The sequence below is a fragment of the Conger conger genome, chromosome 11 (assembly GCF_963514075.1).
Source record: "Conger conger chromosome 11, fConCon1.1, whole genome shotgun sequence".
NCBI lineage: Eukaryota > Metazoa > Chordata > Actinopteri > Anguilliformes > Congridae > Conger > Conger conger.
The window spans coordinates 32,912,765-32,933,233 of NC_083770.1; the positions used below are offsets into that span (position 1 = coordinate 32,912,765).

General features: G+C 40.1%; 1 protein-coding gene across 3 annotated transcripts in view; it reads right to left on the reverse strand.

The window, feature by feature from the left end:
• Nucleotides 1-2,618: 2,618 nt before the first annotated feature.
• The window catches only part of adgrd2 (adhesion G protein-coupled receptor D2), a 35,924-nt gene continuing 18,073 nt past the window's right edge, over nt 2,619-20,469 (reverse strand). For all 3 annotated transcript variants that reach the window (XM_061259513.1, XM_061259511.1, XM_061259510.1), the window contains exons 17-26: nt 20,230-20,383; nt 18,952-19,085; nt 18,461-18,576; nt 16,821-16,941; nt 15,048-15,089; nt 14,470-14,523; nt 13,601-13,748; nt 13,433-13,491; nt 7,731-7,761; nt 2,619-4,680 (exon numbers count right to left, since the gene is read on the reverse strand). In XM_061259513.1, coding sequence (XP_061115497.1) covers nt 4,673-4,680; nt 7,731-7,761; nt 13,433-13,491; nt 13,601-13,748; nt 14,470-14,523; nt 15,048-15,089; nt 16,821-16,941; nt 18,461-18,576; nt 18,952-19,085; nt 20,230-20,383 — 867 coding nt within the window. In that variant the 3' untranslated portion in view covers nt 2,619-4,672. The remainder of the gene's footprint in view (nt 4,681-7,730; nt 7,762-13,432; nt 13,492-13,600; nt 13,749-14,469; nt 14,524-15,047; nt 15,090-16,820; nt 16,942-18,460; nt 18,577-18,951; nt 19,086-20,229; nt 20,384-20,469) is intronic.

Here is a 20,469-nt window from a genome sequence, read left to right on the forward strand (position 1 = left end):
GGTTATTTAGATTTTTGTTCAAACATTGTATTTATAGGAAATAAAAGACAATTAGATGTGAGCTCCATTTTGAAAGGTACAGATCAAGTATCCACGATACTTTTTTCTTACCTTTGATTGATACATTTTGAAATGTAGGTCTAAAGGTAAGCTAACGAGAACAATCTAAGACTATGCAAAGTTACGAACAGTTCCAAACAAAGACTCACCATCCTATTAACCATAGCCCTGGTGATGGTGTACATTGCTCATTCTATTTAGCATTCAATGTATAGCAAATAAGAGTAACTTCAACTTTTGACTGAAAGTACATTTTTTATTTAATTCAAAATTAATCTCACACTGAGAGTGGGTACTCAAAGCTAGCAGCTGAAAACCTCCTCAGATTTCAGTTCAAAAATAAAACTGTAGTGAATGGCAATTTCATTCTCACTCTTCAGTCTCTATATAGTCACAGAAGTGAATGGCAAATTATGTCTTTAACTTTGGGATTGTTTCTGTTTATCAAATTCAAAGAACCAGGAACATTTCTCTAATTTCTATTATTGGAAAATAGAAATGACTGTGATTATGATCAGCTGATTGTAGTATGTGCAATTCACCTCACACCCACACAGGAATAACAGGATACCATAATAGCAATGTCAGTGGTGGAGTAAAGGATAAAGGCAGTTCAGAGACAGTGTGAATGAAATAGAAAGATAGAAATAGAATGAGAGAGAGAGAGAGAGAGAGAGAGAGAGAGAGAGAGAAAGAGAGAGAGAGCAGTTTTCCTTGGGTGTTCGGAGCTTGGATATGTGGGGGAGAGAAGCAGGAAGCCATCTTTGGCAACAGCATTTTCTCTGTCCAGATGGGGAGTGTAGGAGAAGATGGAGCACAGAGAGACATCACAGACCCACAGCAGCCCTGATCTCCACCCATGTGTGGACAGGAAGAGAAGAAGAAAAACACGGCACAGTCATTTCACTTTCAGAAGATGTTTGGGGAAAAAACAAGACTCATTAATAGGAGTATGGCTTCTCGTCTGTCACCAAGGATCAGGGAAAGGTTGATGAAATGAGTGCTCGTGCTTGGATCTTTTTATAGTCAGCTAACAAAGAAGAAGAAACCATGTGTTGTACATGTAGTTTTGTCACATTAACCATGCATTTTCAATGGTGTACTTGTAGATAGGGAGAAAGGGGATTTTATAATACATATTTGACAATCAGAGCATTTCTACAATTCTTTTGTTGAAATGCCCCTATATGGGCAAATGCTGTACTTGAATACGGATAAATGAAATATATTCTAGATTGATTTTTACATTGAATGATTCAATTAGAGGCTGTCTGTACAGCACAAAAGTCCCTCTCACTGTGCAGAAAATGCTTTTTTTTGTGATTAAATAAAGAATAGGTCTAAAATGACAACAGCCAAACGAGGCACAGAACAGAGTAGGAGAGGGGATTGTCGATGAAAGGGACACCACGCCTACATGCGAGTGGCTTGCACAGGCACACAGACATGCATTCCACACACACACACACACACACACACACACACACGCCTACACACACACTCACATGCACACTCACTCAAGGGACAATGACGCATGTTCTCCTAGCCCAAGAAAAATGTACTTTACAGCTAACATTGTGTGCTCAAATACATAACGGACTGATTTTAAAGTGAGATTAAAAGGCATGTGGCATTAAGTAATGAAGAGTGTCATCTGAACCAAGAATATTAAAAAGAAGTTAATAGACACACCAGTTAATATGTTTATATCTCATGTATATATGCAAACATACATATACAAAAGTGCTATATATACAGGCTGATATTGTAAAATAGACTGCAAATACATTATAAATAAGAGAGATGTCTTGTATTGGAAAAAAATGCATTATTATAAATAAGCACATATAGGGAAAGGGTGGAGAGAAGGGGATGGAGCAGGGGTGAGATGCTCTATTCCGTGTATCATACCACTGCGTTCATAAGGCCTGCAATGAACACTGCCCAGTCTTACCCCGGGTCCTGGTCCGCCAGTTTGTGCAAAGATTATATGAGATTATATGAGATTATTTGGTTATTGCAGACAATCCAAACCCCCGCCTTAATGCGTTTTTGACCTGTTGGTATTAACTCTAGTTTCTACATGTGGAAATGAGAGCTATGGCCTGCTGAGGGCGGTCTCTACTGTACAGAACATTTATATTGTCAAATCTTCAACTAATGTTTACTGTGTACAATACTGTACTGAGAGCCCTTAAAAAAAGTCATTTTAAAGTTTGAAGGGAAAACATGCACATGTGCTGCATCTGGTTTTTGAGGCATGTCCAATACTACTACAATTGTCAGTAGGAAGGCCTCAAACCAACTGCACACACATGGTGGGTTTTACTCATCTGTGTCCTTTACTGCTGGTGGGGGGTCTTTGTTTCCATGGGAACCCCCTTATGGTCAGGTGACAGCAGGAGTGGTCTTGGGTCATGTGATGCACGGGAGGTCATGAGCTGCTCAGGGCTACACCCTAAACATCACCCCACAGTCTGCTGCTACTCCTCCTTCTCAACTTTCAACACGCGCGCACACACACACACACACACACACACACACACAAACGATGAACCTGTGTTTCAACTGTATTTTATTGTAATAGTTTGAAATCAATAAATGCAATTTAGTAAATATATACATGTGTCAATCATTTTCATTTTATTTAAATAAAAATATAACTCTTTTTCCAACACTGGGAAGAAATTCTGGAAACACTGACAACTGTGCTACAGTACGTGTGTCCTCTGATGTATTTTACTCGTGTGATGACATAATGCACCAGTTATTGTCACTGAACACGGGTAGTCAAAGTCACATGACTGTTGTTGCCTGTTACATGATGGTGAATAGGAGGATAAGCTCCACCCAACTCAATCATCAATGAATCAAAAATAAAGAAATGAAGACCCTGGTCGCAAAGAATGGTCAGGTACTATATGTACACATTTATCTAAGGGCCATCTTTCCCATGCGGATTGTACACAAAGTAGCACAATAAAGTAGCCAGTAAAACAAAAACATGTTTTATAAAATTCTGTGTTTAAAAAAGAGGAAGCACATTATTTACAAGCCAACTGGACGTGTACAAAGATCTCCAGATAGCAGAACCACCAAAGAGTTTACCGCACAGGACCACAGGGAAATGGGGGCCAGTGTATGACCACAAAACCAAACCCCCAATAAAATTCTAGCGCAATGTACTAAGCATAAAATTATACATTGTGTGTGTGCGTGTGCATATATGTGTGTACAGTGTTGGTGAAACTATTCTGAAATAGTTATACAAACTTACAAATACTTCACACTAAAAGTAGTTGAACTACCCTGACAAAGCTACCCTAAAGACAAATGTAACTTGCAAAACTACAATTACTCAAAACATGATCATTGCATGTTCCCCAGACATGATGCATGTGTGAATGATGACCTTTATACCACTCAGTGGGCAGAACCAGCGATGTGTGGCAACTGGCATTGGCAACTGTAGTGGAATGCAGTGCTTCTCACCAATCATGATTACAGGGAAAAGAGAAAGAGGAGGTGACATTTGGTCAAAGGGTTTTGGAAAAATCTATATTTTCGGGCCAACAGTACACACATTTGAATGTTTAACTATCAGGGAACTGCTGCAAAATGTATGTAAACTAATAGTTTAACTACACATATAACTACACATAGTAAACCAACTCCCCAACATTGTATGCATGTGTGCATATATACAGTGTAGTGTATATTGAAGGTTAAATACAGTGTAACGTAAGGTAAACAAACAAATGAGCATGTGCCTTCCTTCAGCAGAGGAAGGAACATGCTCATGGCAACATTAACAGACACGCAGTTGAACTGACCTAAAATTCTGTGTCTGTATGGAACTGAGCAGTGTGTTTTAGCAAGACTTGTTGGTAAATGCAGTATAGGTTGCTGGGGAACAGGCTGAAAAAAACATTACATCCCAGAGTAGCCCTGATTGGTCAGAGAGCTTGTAGGCCTTGTCCAATGAGTGTAGCAGCTGAGCAGAATAGTTGTGGGCAACATTAAAGTTCAAGGGAGGAATCTCAATCCCAAGGGACAGAGATTTATATTTTATATCTGACTGACAAATACACATGCTGACAATCATATTGTCTGGTCATATGCTAAAAAGACATGATTTGCAAACAGATACGAGAAGATTGATTGGTTTAATTGCAACAATACTACTGTACAGTACATGACTCTTACAACAAATACCAAAATGAGCATACAAATAACAGTAGAAGGCGCAGTTCTTTTTTCCCATGACTTTTTTCATTAAACAGGAATTGCCGTGATGTTTGGAGATTGAAGCCAGTGTTTAAAATCGTTGGCTCAGTGGAACGTCCATTTCCCAAACAACAGGTGAGTCTTGACCCTGGGAACTGAAAACTGGAACACAGGAGGATAGAGGGTTGGGGTGGGGAGTGGGGGGGGTTATGGGGGGCATCCTCTTCTTAATCTCCTTAATACTTCCTGTGTGTACCCACATATAACCAATCACCATTCTATAGCTGTATGTTGTTTCTTTGTGTGTGGTAGGGAACATATACTGCATGTGTCTGTCACTCTGCACTTCACAGAGCACATGTCTTTGTCTGTTCAGTGGATGGAGTTAGCAACCTGTAGAGAAACAGAAATAGATATTTATAAACAATAAGTAAATTATACACCCCCTGCACACACGCACACGCACACACACACATACAGGCTTGTGCAAAAATAAAATAAGCTGAAATCCCCCACCTCTCTCTCTGTCCTCATTCGCACATACACACACACACCCACACCCACACCCACACAAAGAGACAGAGAGAGAACGCAATAGAGAGAGCTGCTTAAATACCACAGCTGAGTCTCTCACAGACACAAAATAAAACAGGGGCCAACATTTCATAAAAGTAAATAAATAATAAAACACAGCTGACGTCCAACGCTGAATCCAGCAGAGAGAGCCAGCCTCGGAGCACTTAATGAGAAAAGCTCCCTTTCATTGCGGAGCGTTTGTGTTTCTCTGAACTGGAGGGAGAAAGCCTCGTCAGTCCCACAGGGGGAGCAGGTGTTCGAGTGGCTGATGTGCGCCGGACTGAATGTGCTTCTCCTCCTGACGGAGGAAATTACGCTTTTCAACGCGTTCGCAGCGCGACAGTGCTGCCGCAGCACAGTGCCTCAAGAGCCACTTTAAAGCCATTAATTGGTCGTTTGACATAAAGGGAGTCTGCCAAAATGTTGATCACACGGACACTAACCATGTTGAAAAACTTTAAACACCCGAGTCTCATCCCTTAGGGACGTTATAAATCGAATATGCATTGAGGAGAACCCCCCCCCCCCCCCCGTACCCAGAACCACAATATAAAATGACAACAATGTCCTTCCAACCATTCAGCCTATAGAATTCATACTTTCAATAGTCTCCTAGACATACAGTAGTGTACCTTTTGCGTCAACAAACAGATTGCCTGCAATCTGTGTTGATTTGCTTTGCTCATAGTTATTGGCAGGAAATGAAATCTATCTGCACTTGGGGTCTTCATGGCTTTCTCATTATCAACAAAATTTCAATCAGGTTCATTAGGGAATAATGGGTCTTAAATTAATTGTTAAATTAAAAAGTTACTGAAGGGCACCACACTCTCAATGCGTAAAGGTTTATTTCAGTCCCAATGTTCTGGTTGATGTTTTCACTGTAAGAAGAATCCAAACAAATAAAGCACAAAATAATATTCAATGTTTGTCCTGTATTTCCAGGACATGAAACTGGTGAAAAAGGACCACTTCCTTCCTGATATCCTAGTTTTCCAAGCTGTTAACACGTTACTATAATTTTAGTCAACATACACTCAGTGAGCAATTTATTAGGAAGACCTATCCATCAGCTTGTTAATGAAAATATTAAATCGGCCAATCATGTGGCAGCAACTAAATGCATAAAAGCATGCAGACAAGGTAAGGTGTTCAGCTGTTGTTCAGACCAAATGTCAGAATGGAGAAAATATGTGATCTTAGTGACTTTGACTGTGGAATCATTGTTGGTGCCAGACGTGGTGGTTTGAATATCTCAGAAACTGCTGATCTCCTGGGATTTTCACACACAACAGTTTCTAGAGGTTGTAGAATGGTGCAAAAAATAAAAAAAACATCCACTGAGTAGCAGTTCTGCGGGCAATAATGCGTTGTTAATGAGAGAGGTCAGAAGACAACTGCCAGACTGATCGAAGCTGACAAGAAGGTGACAGTAGTGCAAATAACCATGCATTACAACAGTGGTGTGCAGAAGAGCATCTCTGAACACACACCACATCAAACCTCTAAGTGGACAGGCTACAGCAGCAGTTGACCAATTAGTCTAAAAAAAAGTCTTATAAATACCTATTAAAGTCCTCACTGAATGTATCTTCTGCTGGTACATTTTTGTGGCTTTATTAACATGAACATGAAGTAGCCAATATTGCTAATGTTTTGTTACTGTATTTTTTAATGATTGCATTTGAATTTAGGAATTCATGTTAAAGGAACCATGTTAGTTACTTCTACATCTGTTGTAGATAGCCTAATTAACATGATTATCTATTATTAATGTATTCTTAATGTGCTGCTAAATAATTTGCTAATCATGCATTGCATCCTGTTAGTTCATGGAATCGTTTTACTTATTATGAACAAAGATCATATAAAAAAGTTTTTGTTAATGCATTTTTGAAAGCTTGGTTGACTTGAACAAGTATTGTGCTTTAATATAGTACTATAGTACTTTAATATGCTAATAATTCATTATTTAATGAATGCTAAGGGGTTTGTTAATGTTAGTTAATATACTCTTACTGTCCAGTATTGCCACCAAGCTTTTGGTAGATTTTGGCACAACAAATAAAAAATGTGTTAATTAGAGAATGTCTTAAAATGTACCAATTTCCAGTTAAAATGGTCAAATCAGTGGTTTCTCCATAGGTTAAAAGCTTGATTTATATGGAACTAATCTTCTGAGCATCATGGCCCATTGCATTAATGCCTGGACTTGTGACATAGGAAAGGTGGCATGGCAGAGGTGGAAACTCTGCCCTGAACACCTGCACAATGTTTTTGGATGACTGCATTTATCTGCTGAGGATGTTCCTGATGGAGACGAGAGCAAACAGTACTTTTCCACAAGATCACAGCCAGACACTGTTAGCATTTATACCGATTCTTATGAACTTTTACTTTGTCTCCCTTTTCAAGACATAAGTGAAAGTAAAGCACGATAGTCATATGTTTAAGTGGATGGTGGATAGCCCCAATAAGTGCTACCAACAGGTGTTGGTTGTTTATCCTGGCTGTTTCTTTGTGTGCCAACACAACCCAAAGAAAATGGTGCAGGTCTGGTGTCCCAGCAGAAACTGGCTGGAAAACCTCTCAGCATTATCAAAAAATGTGAGAGTGAACTGTATAAAATATGCCCCATATTAATACTGTATATTCTGATTTTTGACATCAGTAATGGGAAATAACTAGAATTATGACTCCTTCAGCCTCAATTGAGTTACATAGTTTTGCCTTGGTGAAGCATTATTAATACCCACTTAAATATACCTTGGGGCATCAGGATTTGAATACTGGTTTTAATGTTGCATTATTGGCCAGAGATATTGTGATACTTAATTCAGACTTGACCAAAGCTTGTGTTCCAGTACCTGATGGCTTGAAGGCTGTCAGTTGAACCACCTGGCGAGAGAGAGAGAAATTAAATTCAAGGTTGGAGTAATTACTGTATATCATTACAAACATTACAAACTGCTGTCACAGTGACAACCCTTCAATAATTATAATGAGTTATAAGAGAGACACAAGGAATCTAAGAGCCAGGTCTACACCTGTGTAAGATTTTGTGTAAGATATTTGTTCATAATAATACATATCACATGACCCAGCATCACAGCATTAAAAAACCTCTGTCCTTTACATTATACATAAATAAATATTGGCAGGCATGGGACATAGTCTGTGGAATAATTCTCATTAAAATCCATTACTTGTACATATGGTAGAGTGACTAAACTAAAATGGCTGTTTTTCACATATTCTCTTATTAAGGCCCATGTTCTATTCAAACCACTGTCTAGCGTTAAGGTAAATGACGGGGACCCGGAAGGTGGTTCAAGCCCTGGTGTAGCTACGATAAGATCTGCACAGCTGTTGGGTCCTGGAGCAAGGCCCTTAACCCCACATTGCTCCAATATGAAAATTAAAACTACCTCACATTTGTTTTGATATCATGAGTTTGCAGAGGCTCTTTATTGGAGAATTGGAGAATGGGAAAATCTGATTTGGAATACTGAACTCAAACCCCTTCACATCCACAGCTAATTTATTACTATCTAACCAGCCAACTATCCAACCATTTAACAACTGTCCATAGTAGCACTAAAGCCTGGTGTTAAGAAATTATTTAAATTGAGCTGGACATGTTTTAATTCGCCAGGGCCTTGAGTCACCGCTAATGTCTAACAATTGCATTTTGCTTGATAGAATAGGGCCCTATAAGATGGAAAGTCAGAAACATAAATTCACCTGCAGTGTGATTTTAATAATTTGTATTCTAAATGTGTGTTCTTCGATGATATACACAACCATGAGACTGTGCATTATTGTGAGACATCAGTACAGCTAACAAAAAACTTTAAATCTAGCTGTGTATGTGACTGTCCAGACAGAGATTATGTCTATTTTGCTCTGGGAAAAGGTCTTTGTCATTGAGTGAAAATTTTATTCAGAGAAAGTATGCAGGAAATTGCTACAATATGAAAATATTTCAAATGCCAGATTTCTTTGTTCATTTTTGCTAGGCAAACGCTATTTTGTTAGTTTTCTATTCTGAAAGTCAACTTGTTAAACAGAAAAAATGACAACAATGGCAAAGACATTTCTCAGGCTTCTACTGAAACCATGCATGTTACACTGTATGCATTTTTCAGTCAGTACAGGGTGAATCAAACAGAATAACTTAACTTGACATACTTTGAAATAAAATATGAAAGGATGTTGGTGCACTGATTGAAAGTGCATTCTTAGCATGAATAAACCAAATATGTACAAAAAATTGTACATTGCAGTATAAAAAGCCACCTATATCAAACAGGTCACTTCCAGTAGAAACTTCCAGAAATCCTATTGCGGTGTGCTCTTGTCAAAAACATTGACAAGAGCAGCATATTGAGCAGGATGGCTTTGGTTAGGGAAGAACAGGGAGGAACGGCGATGTTTTGTATTTTGATCAACATCTAGGCGTACTGGATTAAATCCTCCCCCTTAAAAAGCTGTGCTTGAGGATAATCATATAACAGGGATCTGTATTAGAGCAGATCCTCCACAAGGTCATTAGCTGCAATTACGGCTCGATCAAACTAAAACGAGGTGCTCTTCTTACACAATGGTCGCATTGACTAATCAAACATAGTAGTCATTAAAGGAAGTCAAAGAAAAAAATAAATAAATGTAGAACTATCATTTATTTGAATGTTTTCCCTCAAATACCATTTGTTTCCTTTTGTTTTCATTATACAAAGTTTTGCCATTCCAACAAAAGATTTTCAGCTGTGTAGGAGCTACGTTTACAGAAAGTTGCAGAGACAATAGAATGCAGTAAGGAACCATTTCTGTTGCAAAACAACCAAGAATATAAAAGTAAATGTGTCATAACTGCTCCACGTTTACATCTGAGGCAACCACAACCAACAAAAAAACCAGCTTTAGAAACTTTGTATAGTTTATTCTTTTGTCTTTATCTTAGTTAATTTGCTTGTGCTTTGTGAAAATTATTCTACCAAGTAATTTACTTCCTTCTGAAATTGAACCCTTTTATAAACTGAAAGTTTTTTGATTTTGCCTGTCCTTCCAAGAGGAAGGATGCCTCTCAAGACACCATTGACTGCTAAGACAATTATCTGTTCATCCATTCATGTGAAGCACCTAGCATACCAAATCAACTACTGGGTACTTAATGGTCTGTCTATTCATGGGGACAAATGAACATTTTAGTATCATTAAGGTCATACACATTACATCTACTCATGCCAGCAGGTCTTTTCACTGAGTCTCAAAAAAAAAAAAAGCTGACAGTTAACACTGAATCAGAAGGTTTGTTTTTCCACTACACATCAAAATCCCATCGTCTCCATAAATTGGATCAAGTATGACTAGACATCCCATAATAGGGCACATCATTACCAAGTTGGCTGGATCTTCTTCATCTCATTGTGTAATGATGACCCTCTTTTGAATTTAGAGTTAACGGCATGTTATTCTGCAAAGACATCTGCCATTCTGCAGAGTAGTTTGCACAAGGTAAATTATGTAAATGGTGATATATGCTATAGTAATTTAAATCCCTGTGCTCCCATGATATCATGATATTTTAGACTCCAAGATTATGTACCGCACCCTTAGTTGGTTTGTTCCAATGAGCTGGAGTACAGAGCCAAAACCCATTGTGCCCTGAATAAAATGTTGCCCCCATAAATTCTACGAGTGCCCCCCCGTCTATATTAAATTAATCAATACTAATGTATGCAGCACTCGAACATACTTAGATTCCGGGACATTTCGTTTCATTCTTTTTTCCAGGACAGACAACAAAAATCTGCGACAGTCCCGGAGAATCCAGGACGGGTGGCAACCCTAGCTTATGATATTATATATTTAGATTTCCAAAAAGCATTTTATAATGTACCACATGAGAGACTTAGCAAAATGGGGATGGCAGGAATTCCAGGAGACATTTCAGAGTGAGTTTGGAACTAGCTAAGGGACAGAACACAAATGGTTGGTTTAACAGAGACAGATTAAGCCTAGTCTTAGACTAAATTGAATTTTGAATGACTATTCCATACGAAACTCAATTGAGGTTCTCATGTGGTGAGTGTCAAGGTGAGTGTTTCTCAACTCCTGACCTCAGGACTCACCTGCCAGAAGGTTTTTGGTGCAACCAGAAGCTCACAAAATGTTCTTGATTAGTTCAATCAGGTGTGTTAGTTCCTGGTTACAACAAAAACCTTCTGGCAAGTGAGTCCTGAGGTCAGGAGTTGAGAAACACTGGTCTAGGACTAAGCTTAATCATTGTTTGTAAAACTGACCCAAAATGCAGTAGTTGGAGGGAGCTTATTTGAGCCCGGTATTGTGGAAAGCAGAGTACCACCAGGATCGGTGCTGGGACCACTGTTCTTCCTCATTTATATAAATGACCTTGACAGGGACAGTGAAAGTACACTAGTTAAATTTGCAGATGATACTATATTGGGAGGCTTAGCAATCAGATTGGAATCTATCAAAATAAATCAGGAGGATTTAAACAGAATCCGGAAGTGGGCAGAAACCTGGCAAATGAAATTCAACATGGCTAAATGTTGGCTAAGAGTCTACATATGGGAAATAAAAACATAAAGAAGGATAACTTTTTGGCTACCCATAAAACAACACATCCATTTCAAAATCCTTCTACTCACCTACAAAGCCCACCACAGCCTCGCTCCCCCCTACCTGTCCAACCTCCTCCGCCCCTACACACCCGCCCGCCTCAGATCTTTTTCGACCAGCCTGCTCAACATCCCTCCTTCCACTGTAGTTTTTGTGACCGAGCCTTCTCACATCATCCTTCACCAGTCTTTTTATGTATCTATGTGTATTTATGTATCTACTGGCATTTATGTTTTTATGTACGCATTGTAAGCATATTTGGGTTCTTGAAAATCGCTATATAAATTTAATGTATTATTATTTAACTGGAATGTGTTCATTTGAAAGACACAGTTCATATGAGGAACAGGTGATCAAACATTTCAGCTCCCTACTGTGCAAATAAATGCACACTGATGTGCTCTCCAGCAGGCTGTTGACTATTTTTCTGCATTTTTTTGGAAGAGAAACAAACATGATGTCTTCAGTGATGACAACAGGAAGCCCATGAACACTTAATGACTCATTTAACCAAGTGCCTTCTTTCATCTGGCAACATTTATATTTTATTTTCACTTTTGTGTACGGAAAATGTTGCTGACGTAACAGGAAGGTTAAATCTATTAAATCTTTTTATGAATTAAAATGCAAGAAAGAAGCAGACGCATACTGTAACAGAAAGATAAAAGTGAAAGAAATAATGTAGAGAGAGAAAGAGAGAGAGATCTAGGTGAGGGCACAACACTTGATACATCTCCAGGATTAAGGTGGAACATGATAATGCTCTTGCTCCATCCCACCAATATCATTTGGATTAGACGTACATCCGCCACTTGGCCGGTTGAGGTTTTTCATAGCAGATGGGAAACATTTTCCCCCTGATTTGTTTTGATTTCTACCTTCTATCTGATTGTGCTCTCCGTGCCAAAGTGCTGGCACAAGGTGGGCAGAACGGTAAACAGTCCTGTTCTCCAGCTGCCTGAACTCCATCTGGACCCAACAGCACTGCGGTCGTTAAAGGGATAGTTAATTTCCTCTTTTATTCTACCTTTTCAATTGGCTCAGACAGCTTTGTATGCGATTAAGGGCATTTCACATACTTATGAACATTTTTCATGACCTGCCAGTTTCACAATGGCTGGTGTTGGGGCATTGAGGGGTTATAAAATATTGAAATAGAGATGGATCAGTCCATACCAAGTCCAGTTTATTAAGCAGTATATTAAGCTGATATCTAATAGATCTACATGAATAAATTAGTATGTTTTGGTGTCTGTACTTTTAGTTCATTATTTGATGTAAGCATTAATGCATAATGCTTCAGAATGTAAGATTAAGTAAGCCTATGGTATCCCACAAGGACAATCAGCCTTCACATCTGCCTACATTTTCTAGCTAACAAAATGATTTTGGTTCATTGCTGTGGATAATAATAGGACTTGATGTTGATGATTTTTAGGACACTGCCATCTGTAATATTTTATTTTGGCCTAAACTTAAAAATGCTTCCTAATGTCTGTGCGGAATGATGATGATGAATTTATTCATCAATACCTCCATCATCACCACTATGGTCATCATAATTCATTCATCATCATCATTCTCATCACTCTCTCCCCGCAATACGGTATGTTCATATACCATAGCAGTATTAGGAACGATGTGTACTGATTATATTGGATTATACTGAAGGCACAGGAGTGATGCTGACATTGTCACAGTGACATTCAGAAAGTACGCATTTAGAGGATTACGTGTTCATAAATCTGTGAAAAACCAGGCTTGGCTCAAGTGTACCAAGACTTCAGCTATACAAGTATGTGATACATAATAAATGACATGGGTTCTACCCCCAATCTCTAGGTCCCCCCAGTGTCATTTTTGCAGTTTACCAAGTTCAATTTTTTCAAAGCAAAAATTCATGATATCACTCTATTAAGCATACCTGATTTTCTGCAGCCGGTTTCAAGGAGAAGCTCACAAAGCTCTCTTTCCTGAAACTCTCTGAAAGACAGAATTGATAATATTGAGATCGCTCCGTGCATCAGTACTGGTGCAGAGGTTGAAAACGTGAGGTCAGAAAATGGCCGCCACCCTGCCCTGTGCGACCCACCGTTCTTAATGACCAGGGAGCTGCAGGAGGTGCTGCCTGGAGCGGAGGTATCGCTGGTCTCTGGGCTGGATGTCGCCCGGGCACTGTGGGTCCAGGAGGCAGCAGCCGTTTTCTGCGATGGAAGGAAGCTGATTGGCTGGGAGCAGTTCTGAAAAGACAAGGAGAGGAATGAGACCACCTGAGTCTCACGGACCAGATCCACTCCAACGCACCAATCCCGTCTGTGTTCAGGAAAGAGTACAATAGTAATCATAGTTGTAAATATTGACTCTTTTTCCATTTTGCTCTCTCTGGCTACGTTTACACAGTCACATATCTGGTACACAAAATGCACTGTGCATTCAGACACATTACAGTCTGAAGCAGAATGTATAGACAAAATGAACAAATTATAAATAAACGAAAATCTAAACATTTCCTTATAGGGCACTGCCCTATTTTTCCATTTGCATTGAAATTGTATAGGTTTGATATAATTCTTCCTAGTCCGTGACTAAATTCAATTTGGAATGGAGATTCTCCATACAAAGCTCAATTTCATCCAGGACTAAGCTTAAACTGTGTCCCTGAACCCAGTCCTGAAAGTTCCACAATAAATACCAAAGCATGACTAAGGTGTGTGTCACTGATTCAAGGCCCAGGATTATATAAAAGTTTTTGGTGCAACACAAGGAATGTTTTATTGGAGAAACTGTGCTGTATCTCCTTCAGAATCTAGGGAGGATAAGAAAATGGCGGTAGAGGTGGGTACATGGCAGAAGAATTTGGTGCTAGTCTATTCTGAAAAAAGTTACCTCACTGGCATTCCTTCACACATACACAGACACACAGTTGAAGTGTTGCTTTCTTTAGGCCAAGAGCAGACTTACCGTAAAGGACAATGCCTTCCTCTTTTCTTTGATCCTCCTTATGGCATTCCTCACCTTTCCAGACAAACAAACAGAATCCACATTGGCTGAGGTATTTCATATTGTATACTGTGGACAGAAGGTATTGAGCTACATCACAGAAATGCATGTTGTTGTTCTGTACTGTACTGAAAGTTCTCCAACTTCACTGACAATTAAATGTTGCTGAATGTCGGCCTGTTTTAGATAGATAGATAGATAGATACTTTATTCATCCAGAGGGAAATTTTAGTTTTCTGTGTTTTCTTCACAGGTAAACAAAAAAATGGTACTGCTCTGCTCAGGCTCAACAAAGGCTCTGTGTCTCAAAGGAAGGCTCCCTCTCTCAAAGTGTTTTCTACTGCGTTTTCTGTATGGCCTGTGAGCAAGTGCAGGCAGAGGGACTAGAAGACACAGTTTCACCCGACAGGTTCAGGTGGCCTAGAGCACATGATGACTCCACTTTCAGGCCTGAAGTCCCAAAAAGACACAGATGAAATGGTATGAAGGAGCACAAGCCTATTAACATGTTCAACCTAGACGATACATTGGCAACGTACCTCACTGTTGTAAACAGCATACACTAGAAAGATATAGAGGCCCTGCAGAAGAGGGGAGAAAAAACAAGACGGTGGCAGGTATTACACATTACAGTTGACAATAAAAAGGCAGTTTTTTCCTTTGATTGTATAAAGGGGGATCTCTGAACTTCAAGGGCCGTTCCTAGTTCAGAGAAAGGTTATATGGGCCAAAAAACATTGCCAAACTTTTATTTTCCCTCCACAATTATAAATAAGAAGGTTGGATATTCATATCTTGCATTTGGGGAGATTTCTTTAGCATTTTAGATTAAAAGAAAGAAAGCCTAGCCAATACCAAGCATGTGGCCAAACACTGGCCAATGAAGGATCATTTATAAATTTTTCATGGAGGAGCATCCATAAATGTAGTAAATATGCTTAGGTTGATTTTGAGATAATGGTGAGCAAGTAATGCCTGCCCACAGCACTACAGGAAAAGATAATATTTACCATTTACTTTAGAACATTTGAGCCATTTACTGAAATATCAACATTCAGTACTCTAATCTGTTTGATAAAATAATAAGGAAAACAAACTGTTATGTTCGTGTGCCAAAAAATGTGGTAAATTAAATTGTCCTTTTTGGTTTCTTGAAAAGGTATCTGGTTTAAGCGGGCCCATTGTTACATAGAGGTGGGAGTGCTGCTGATTTGCATACTGTAGTTGCCATCCAGATTTTTAAATGTTAACCACTGCCCTCTAGTGCACTTAGGCTGTCACTGCACCTGTGATGTTTCTCCACAAAATGGTAGATAGCATTTCATGACATCGTTGCAGTTATCTTTTAGTATTGAACTGATTTTTCTCCATTAAATAAGTGTACTGAGGTCCCTGGCTGGTTTGGGAACCTTTGGTTGTTGCTTCTGAGCTCTGAAATGGGTCAACTGTAATGACCACGGGGGTGTGGACTGGTGCTCAACTTCTAAGACCAGCCTTTACTAAGGCTTCCTTCCACTCACTGATTATACGGGTGAGGTATCCTCCCTCAGACAAATTTATGCATTAATCTCTTCTTTCTTTCTTTCTCCAGGACATTCACAGTAAATCTAAATTAACAAGCACCATGCAAAGGGTCAGTCTAGGGCCAGGTGAATCTTATTCATTAAAAGCCCCGGAGTTGTAGACTCCTGGAGAGAGAGAGAGCCAGATCTGGAGGAAGTCCACTTAGGACGCAGCTGATTTACGCTGTATCGTGGCCGGTTTTATCGGCAGCCCGATAAGGAGGTGGAGGTAAATCTGGCTGGTGGACTGGCAGCCCTGGAGCCTAGCCATGACCTGTCCTTCAAAGCACACGGCTGCTCCATCCCCCGCACTGCACTTCCACTTATCAAAACACACCCTCACCCACCCAAGTCCCTGCAACACAGACACTCACACACACGGAGCAGGTCCAGCAACCCCCCTCTCAATCGCTTCTACTCTCTCCCTCCCCCTCCCTCACACATCACTCTCTTTCTCTCTCTCTCTCTCTCTCTCTCTCATCAGTCTCTCTCCTTTTCTCATTCTTCTTCTTGACTCTCAATGTATCCATCCCCCCATCTCCTTCTCATCCCACTCTCTCTATCTCTCTCTATCACCTTCTGTCTATCTGCCTCCATCTCCTACCAATGCAGGGAATTGAGAGGACATTAAAAGCGAGGACACTGCATTTTGTGAGGACCGTGTGTGTATTTTGTGAGGACCGTGTGTGTTAAGATGCTTTGTGTGAAGTGAATGGGGCTGGAGGCAGGGGGTTAAGGAGGAGTACTCACCTGGAAAGCATTGAGTGCGATGAACAGGTAGGCCAAGACTGTGGACAGGTGCACCAGAACTCCGCACAGCCAGGTGAGACCCAGAACCGGTAACAAGATCAGAACGGGCCGGGTCGCAGCCCTGCAGAACCCAAGAACCCAGGCCCACATGTTATCCCAAATATTCTGTATTATTATATCATTAAACCATAAATAACAGCCTTAGAAGCACACTAGGACATTTCACTTCATAGACTGTGTACATAATTTGATGCAAAATAATATCACCTTTATGCAAGTAATAATATCTATATAATAATTGTAGATTTTATGACTTGTAGATTACCGCATCGCTTGGCAGTTATTTCAGTTAGAATCTAGGATTCAAATTGTTAGGTTTTTTTTAAAACTGTCAAATTATGTAATTTTACATTAATTAATTATTCAACTGAATCGGCATTTGTCATGAGAGGCATTTTGAAAACGCAATGGAGCCGTCAGCTCCAGGCTGCAAGTACAGTTTGAAAAAGCAAAATGTTATTTAAGCCTTGCTCATTGAGCACCCCAGAGCCATATAGTACAGGCTACTGCAGCCTTGCAGCACCTCGTTCAATCACGACGATTCTTTAGAATCATCTAGCAAATAGCTATATAAATAAAGGCTTTTGTGAAGGGGAGGCAAGGAGGTTGTCTTTGTTAACATCGGTATTGTTGCAGAGACACTGCACCTAGGGCTAGGAGATTGAGTTTTCAACATTCAACCGTGTGTGCAAGGACAAAATGAGCAGTTCAATCCCCTCCCTCCCATTTCATTTATTTTTCACAAAGTTATACTTTTTATCCTGAAAACTCCTTTGGATTCCTTTGGAAGGAGGGTCTTGAGATGGTGATGGTAAAGACTTGCAGCTACCCACTCTCAAGATTTTTCTGTTCTTTAAAGAAAATGTAATAACACAACAATCTTGCCTTAAAGACTGTCCTTTAAATCTCTTTAATAAAAGCAACATCATCAGTGCCAATCTATTGACTAACTTGGAATAATACTTATTGTTCAGTACACCTTTAGTATTCAACCTTCCTTTCAGTTTCCCTGAACAAATGCAATGAGTGTATACATGAGAGAGAGAGAGATAGAGAGAGAGAGAGAGATAGAGAGAGAGAGAGAGAGAGAGAGAGAGAGAGAGAGAGAGAGAGAGAAGAGAGAGAGAGAGAGAGAGAGAGAGAGAGAGAGAGAGATACTCCAACAGACCTGTCCTCTCCTTACTGCCCAGGTGTTGTGTCTGACAAGACACACACACTCTCCCACATCCTGGGGATATCAGCTCCCTAAGTATGTTGTTCTCAATTCAACACCTCCATGACAGATGCATTCATTACAGTAGAATACATACTGTGGAAACATGACAAGCTAAACTGAGCCTGTTTCTCAGTTACTCTGCACTGCCCCAAGCCTGACTTATCCCCTGGAGAAGGATCTCTCTGTCTGTCTATCTGTCTGCCTGGCTGTCTGTCTGCCGCAGATGGTTTGTCGTAATGTCACAGTGACATCTGCCTCCTCTTCCTGTGTTCGGACTGAGAGAAAAGCATTCTCCATGAACACAAAAGCGTGTGTGTGTGTGTGTGTGTGTGTGCGTGCATGTGAATGTGTGGCTGTGACTCACCAAGTGAGATCCAATGCATGTATTTGGGAAGAGGAACTTGGCGTGAGCATCTTTGCACGCCGTCGAGCACTTGACACTGTAACCATGACAACCCGACATAATACCACTGCATTGACCTGGAGACACACAGAGCCAGTCACATGTCCATACGCACACATGTACATATGCACAGACAAACATACAATACAGTCACAAAACACAATACATGCATAAATCATTATAATTAAATGCTTTGTATGAATTTAAAGTTCAGAAAATGTATCTAGTGAGCTAAGCTGCTTGTCATGCTTCCCTGTCACACATTACAGCAATTAAAGCGCAGAAGCTAGCATGGACCATAAGGTGCTGAGATACATTAGTGAAGCACTGCATTGTGGGAGCTCAAGCAGCACATATACAAACAGCACTATTGACTGCACCACAATGCTCACAGAAGGGACCAATCACGTTGGCCTGTGAAGAGAAAAGGCGAACTCGGCTGAGGTGCTTACCGCCAGAACAAAAAGTACGGGGCCAACAAAGGCCCAAATGATATCAGTCTGAACATTGAGCCAGCAGTAATTGTCAGCTTTGTACTTGTCAAAAGAAACTGTCAAGGTCACAATGACAATGACAACTGGGACACCTGAATGAACGAGAGAGAGGGAGGGAGAGAGAGAAACATCAATAAATAGATGGCTTCGCCTGCGATTGTGGTGTGTGATGTGACTTGCTACACGTCGATGTCCCACAGCATTATTCAAAGTCTACTTCCCTTGGCCAATTAACTGAGGGTTATATTAATGTTAGTCTGTGTTTCATTACCTACATCCATCAATTCAATTCAATTCAATATGCTTTATTGGCATGATAGATTTGTACAATTGCATTGCCAAAGCTTGTTGGATACTATAGTAGACCATAGTTCACCTTTCCTGAGATGTATCACTGTGTGTGCAAGTGTGTGCTAGTATGCAGTTGTGCTTGTGTATATGTGCTGTTGTGTCTGTACTGTTATATGCTGTCCGTTTATTTCATTCATTACTGATGTCTGCCTTTGCCCATTGTCCTACACTAAAGCACTTTGTGGCAGCTGGGCTCGGTTTGTGAGAAGGAAGCAGGGCAATCCAAGGACCACGTCTACTGGTTAAGTAGACACACAGCTGGACCATTATGGATCAGTTCAGGATTTAAAAACTGTGCTTCTTTCCACAGTAGACGGCTGAGACCAGGTGAACCAACACACAAGAAAGAGAGACAGCCGTGGTTGTGGAGCTGAAGAAAGCACTGTGAACAGAGCTGAAAAGCTAACTTTTTTATTATTATTTTGTCTATTACAAATAAATGCTTGAGTGGCTAGAATTTACACAGGCATATCTCATGAAAATGTATGCATCTCCTAAAGTAAAGGGCATGGCAGAAATGATTATATTTTTTTGAATAAGCTTGTGCATAAGCATGCTTGTTTGCATGTGCATTGTATCTGTGAGGGTCTCTTGTGTTGGGTTTTCAATTTGTTGTTTTCAATGAGAGGAGGGAGAGAAATGTTTGAACTAAACCCTGACTAGTTTGCAAGCTTTAGTTTGTTAATTTGGCTGTCTACAAGGGTTTGTTTTCAGTGACTGTGCTATCTTTAATTAACTTGGAGGATGACACACAAGGATGTGGCAATATTGTCAGATAATGTATTGTGCTGCTGGCTAAAGACAATGAAAGAAAAAGAAAATTACAGTCTAAGATGAAGCTGCGTGTGTGTGTGTGTGTGTGTGTGTGTGTGTGTCTTCCTGTACCCCAGCCAATTAGATAATACAGCCTCATCCTGCGGTCCTCGTTCATGTTGACAGCCACCACCTTGCTCCACAGCAGCAGGCCTTCCACCAGCATCCAGGTAAAGGAAGCCATGAAGAACAGGTGCAGGCCTGCTGTCACCACCAGGCACACCTCCTAGTGGACAAACATGGAATGACAAAAGGGAAGTACAATTAGCATAAACATGTCATTGAGTGTGTATGAGCATGGGACCCTTGATT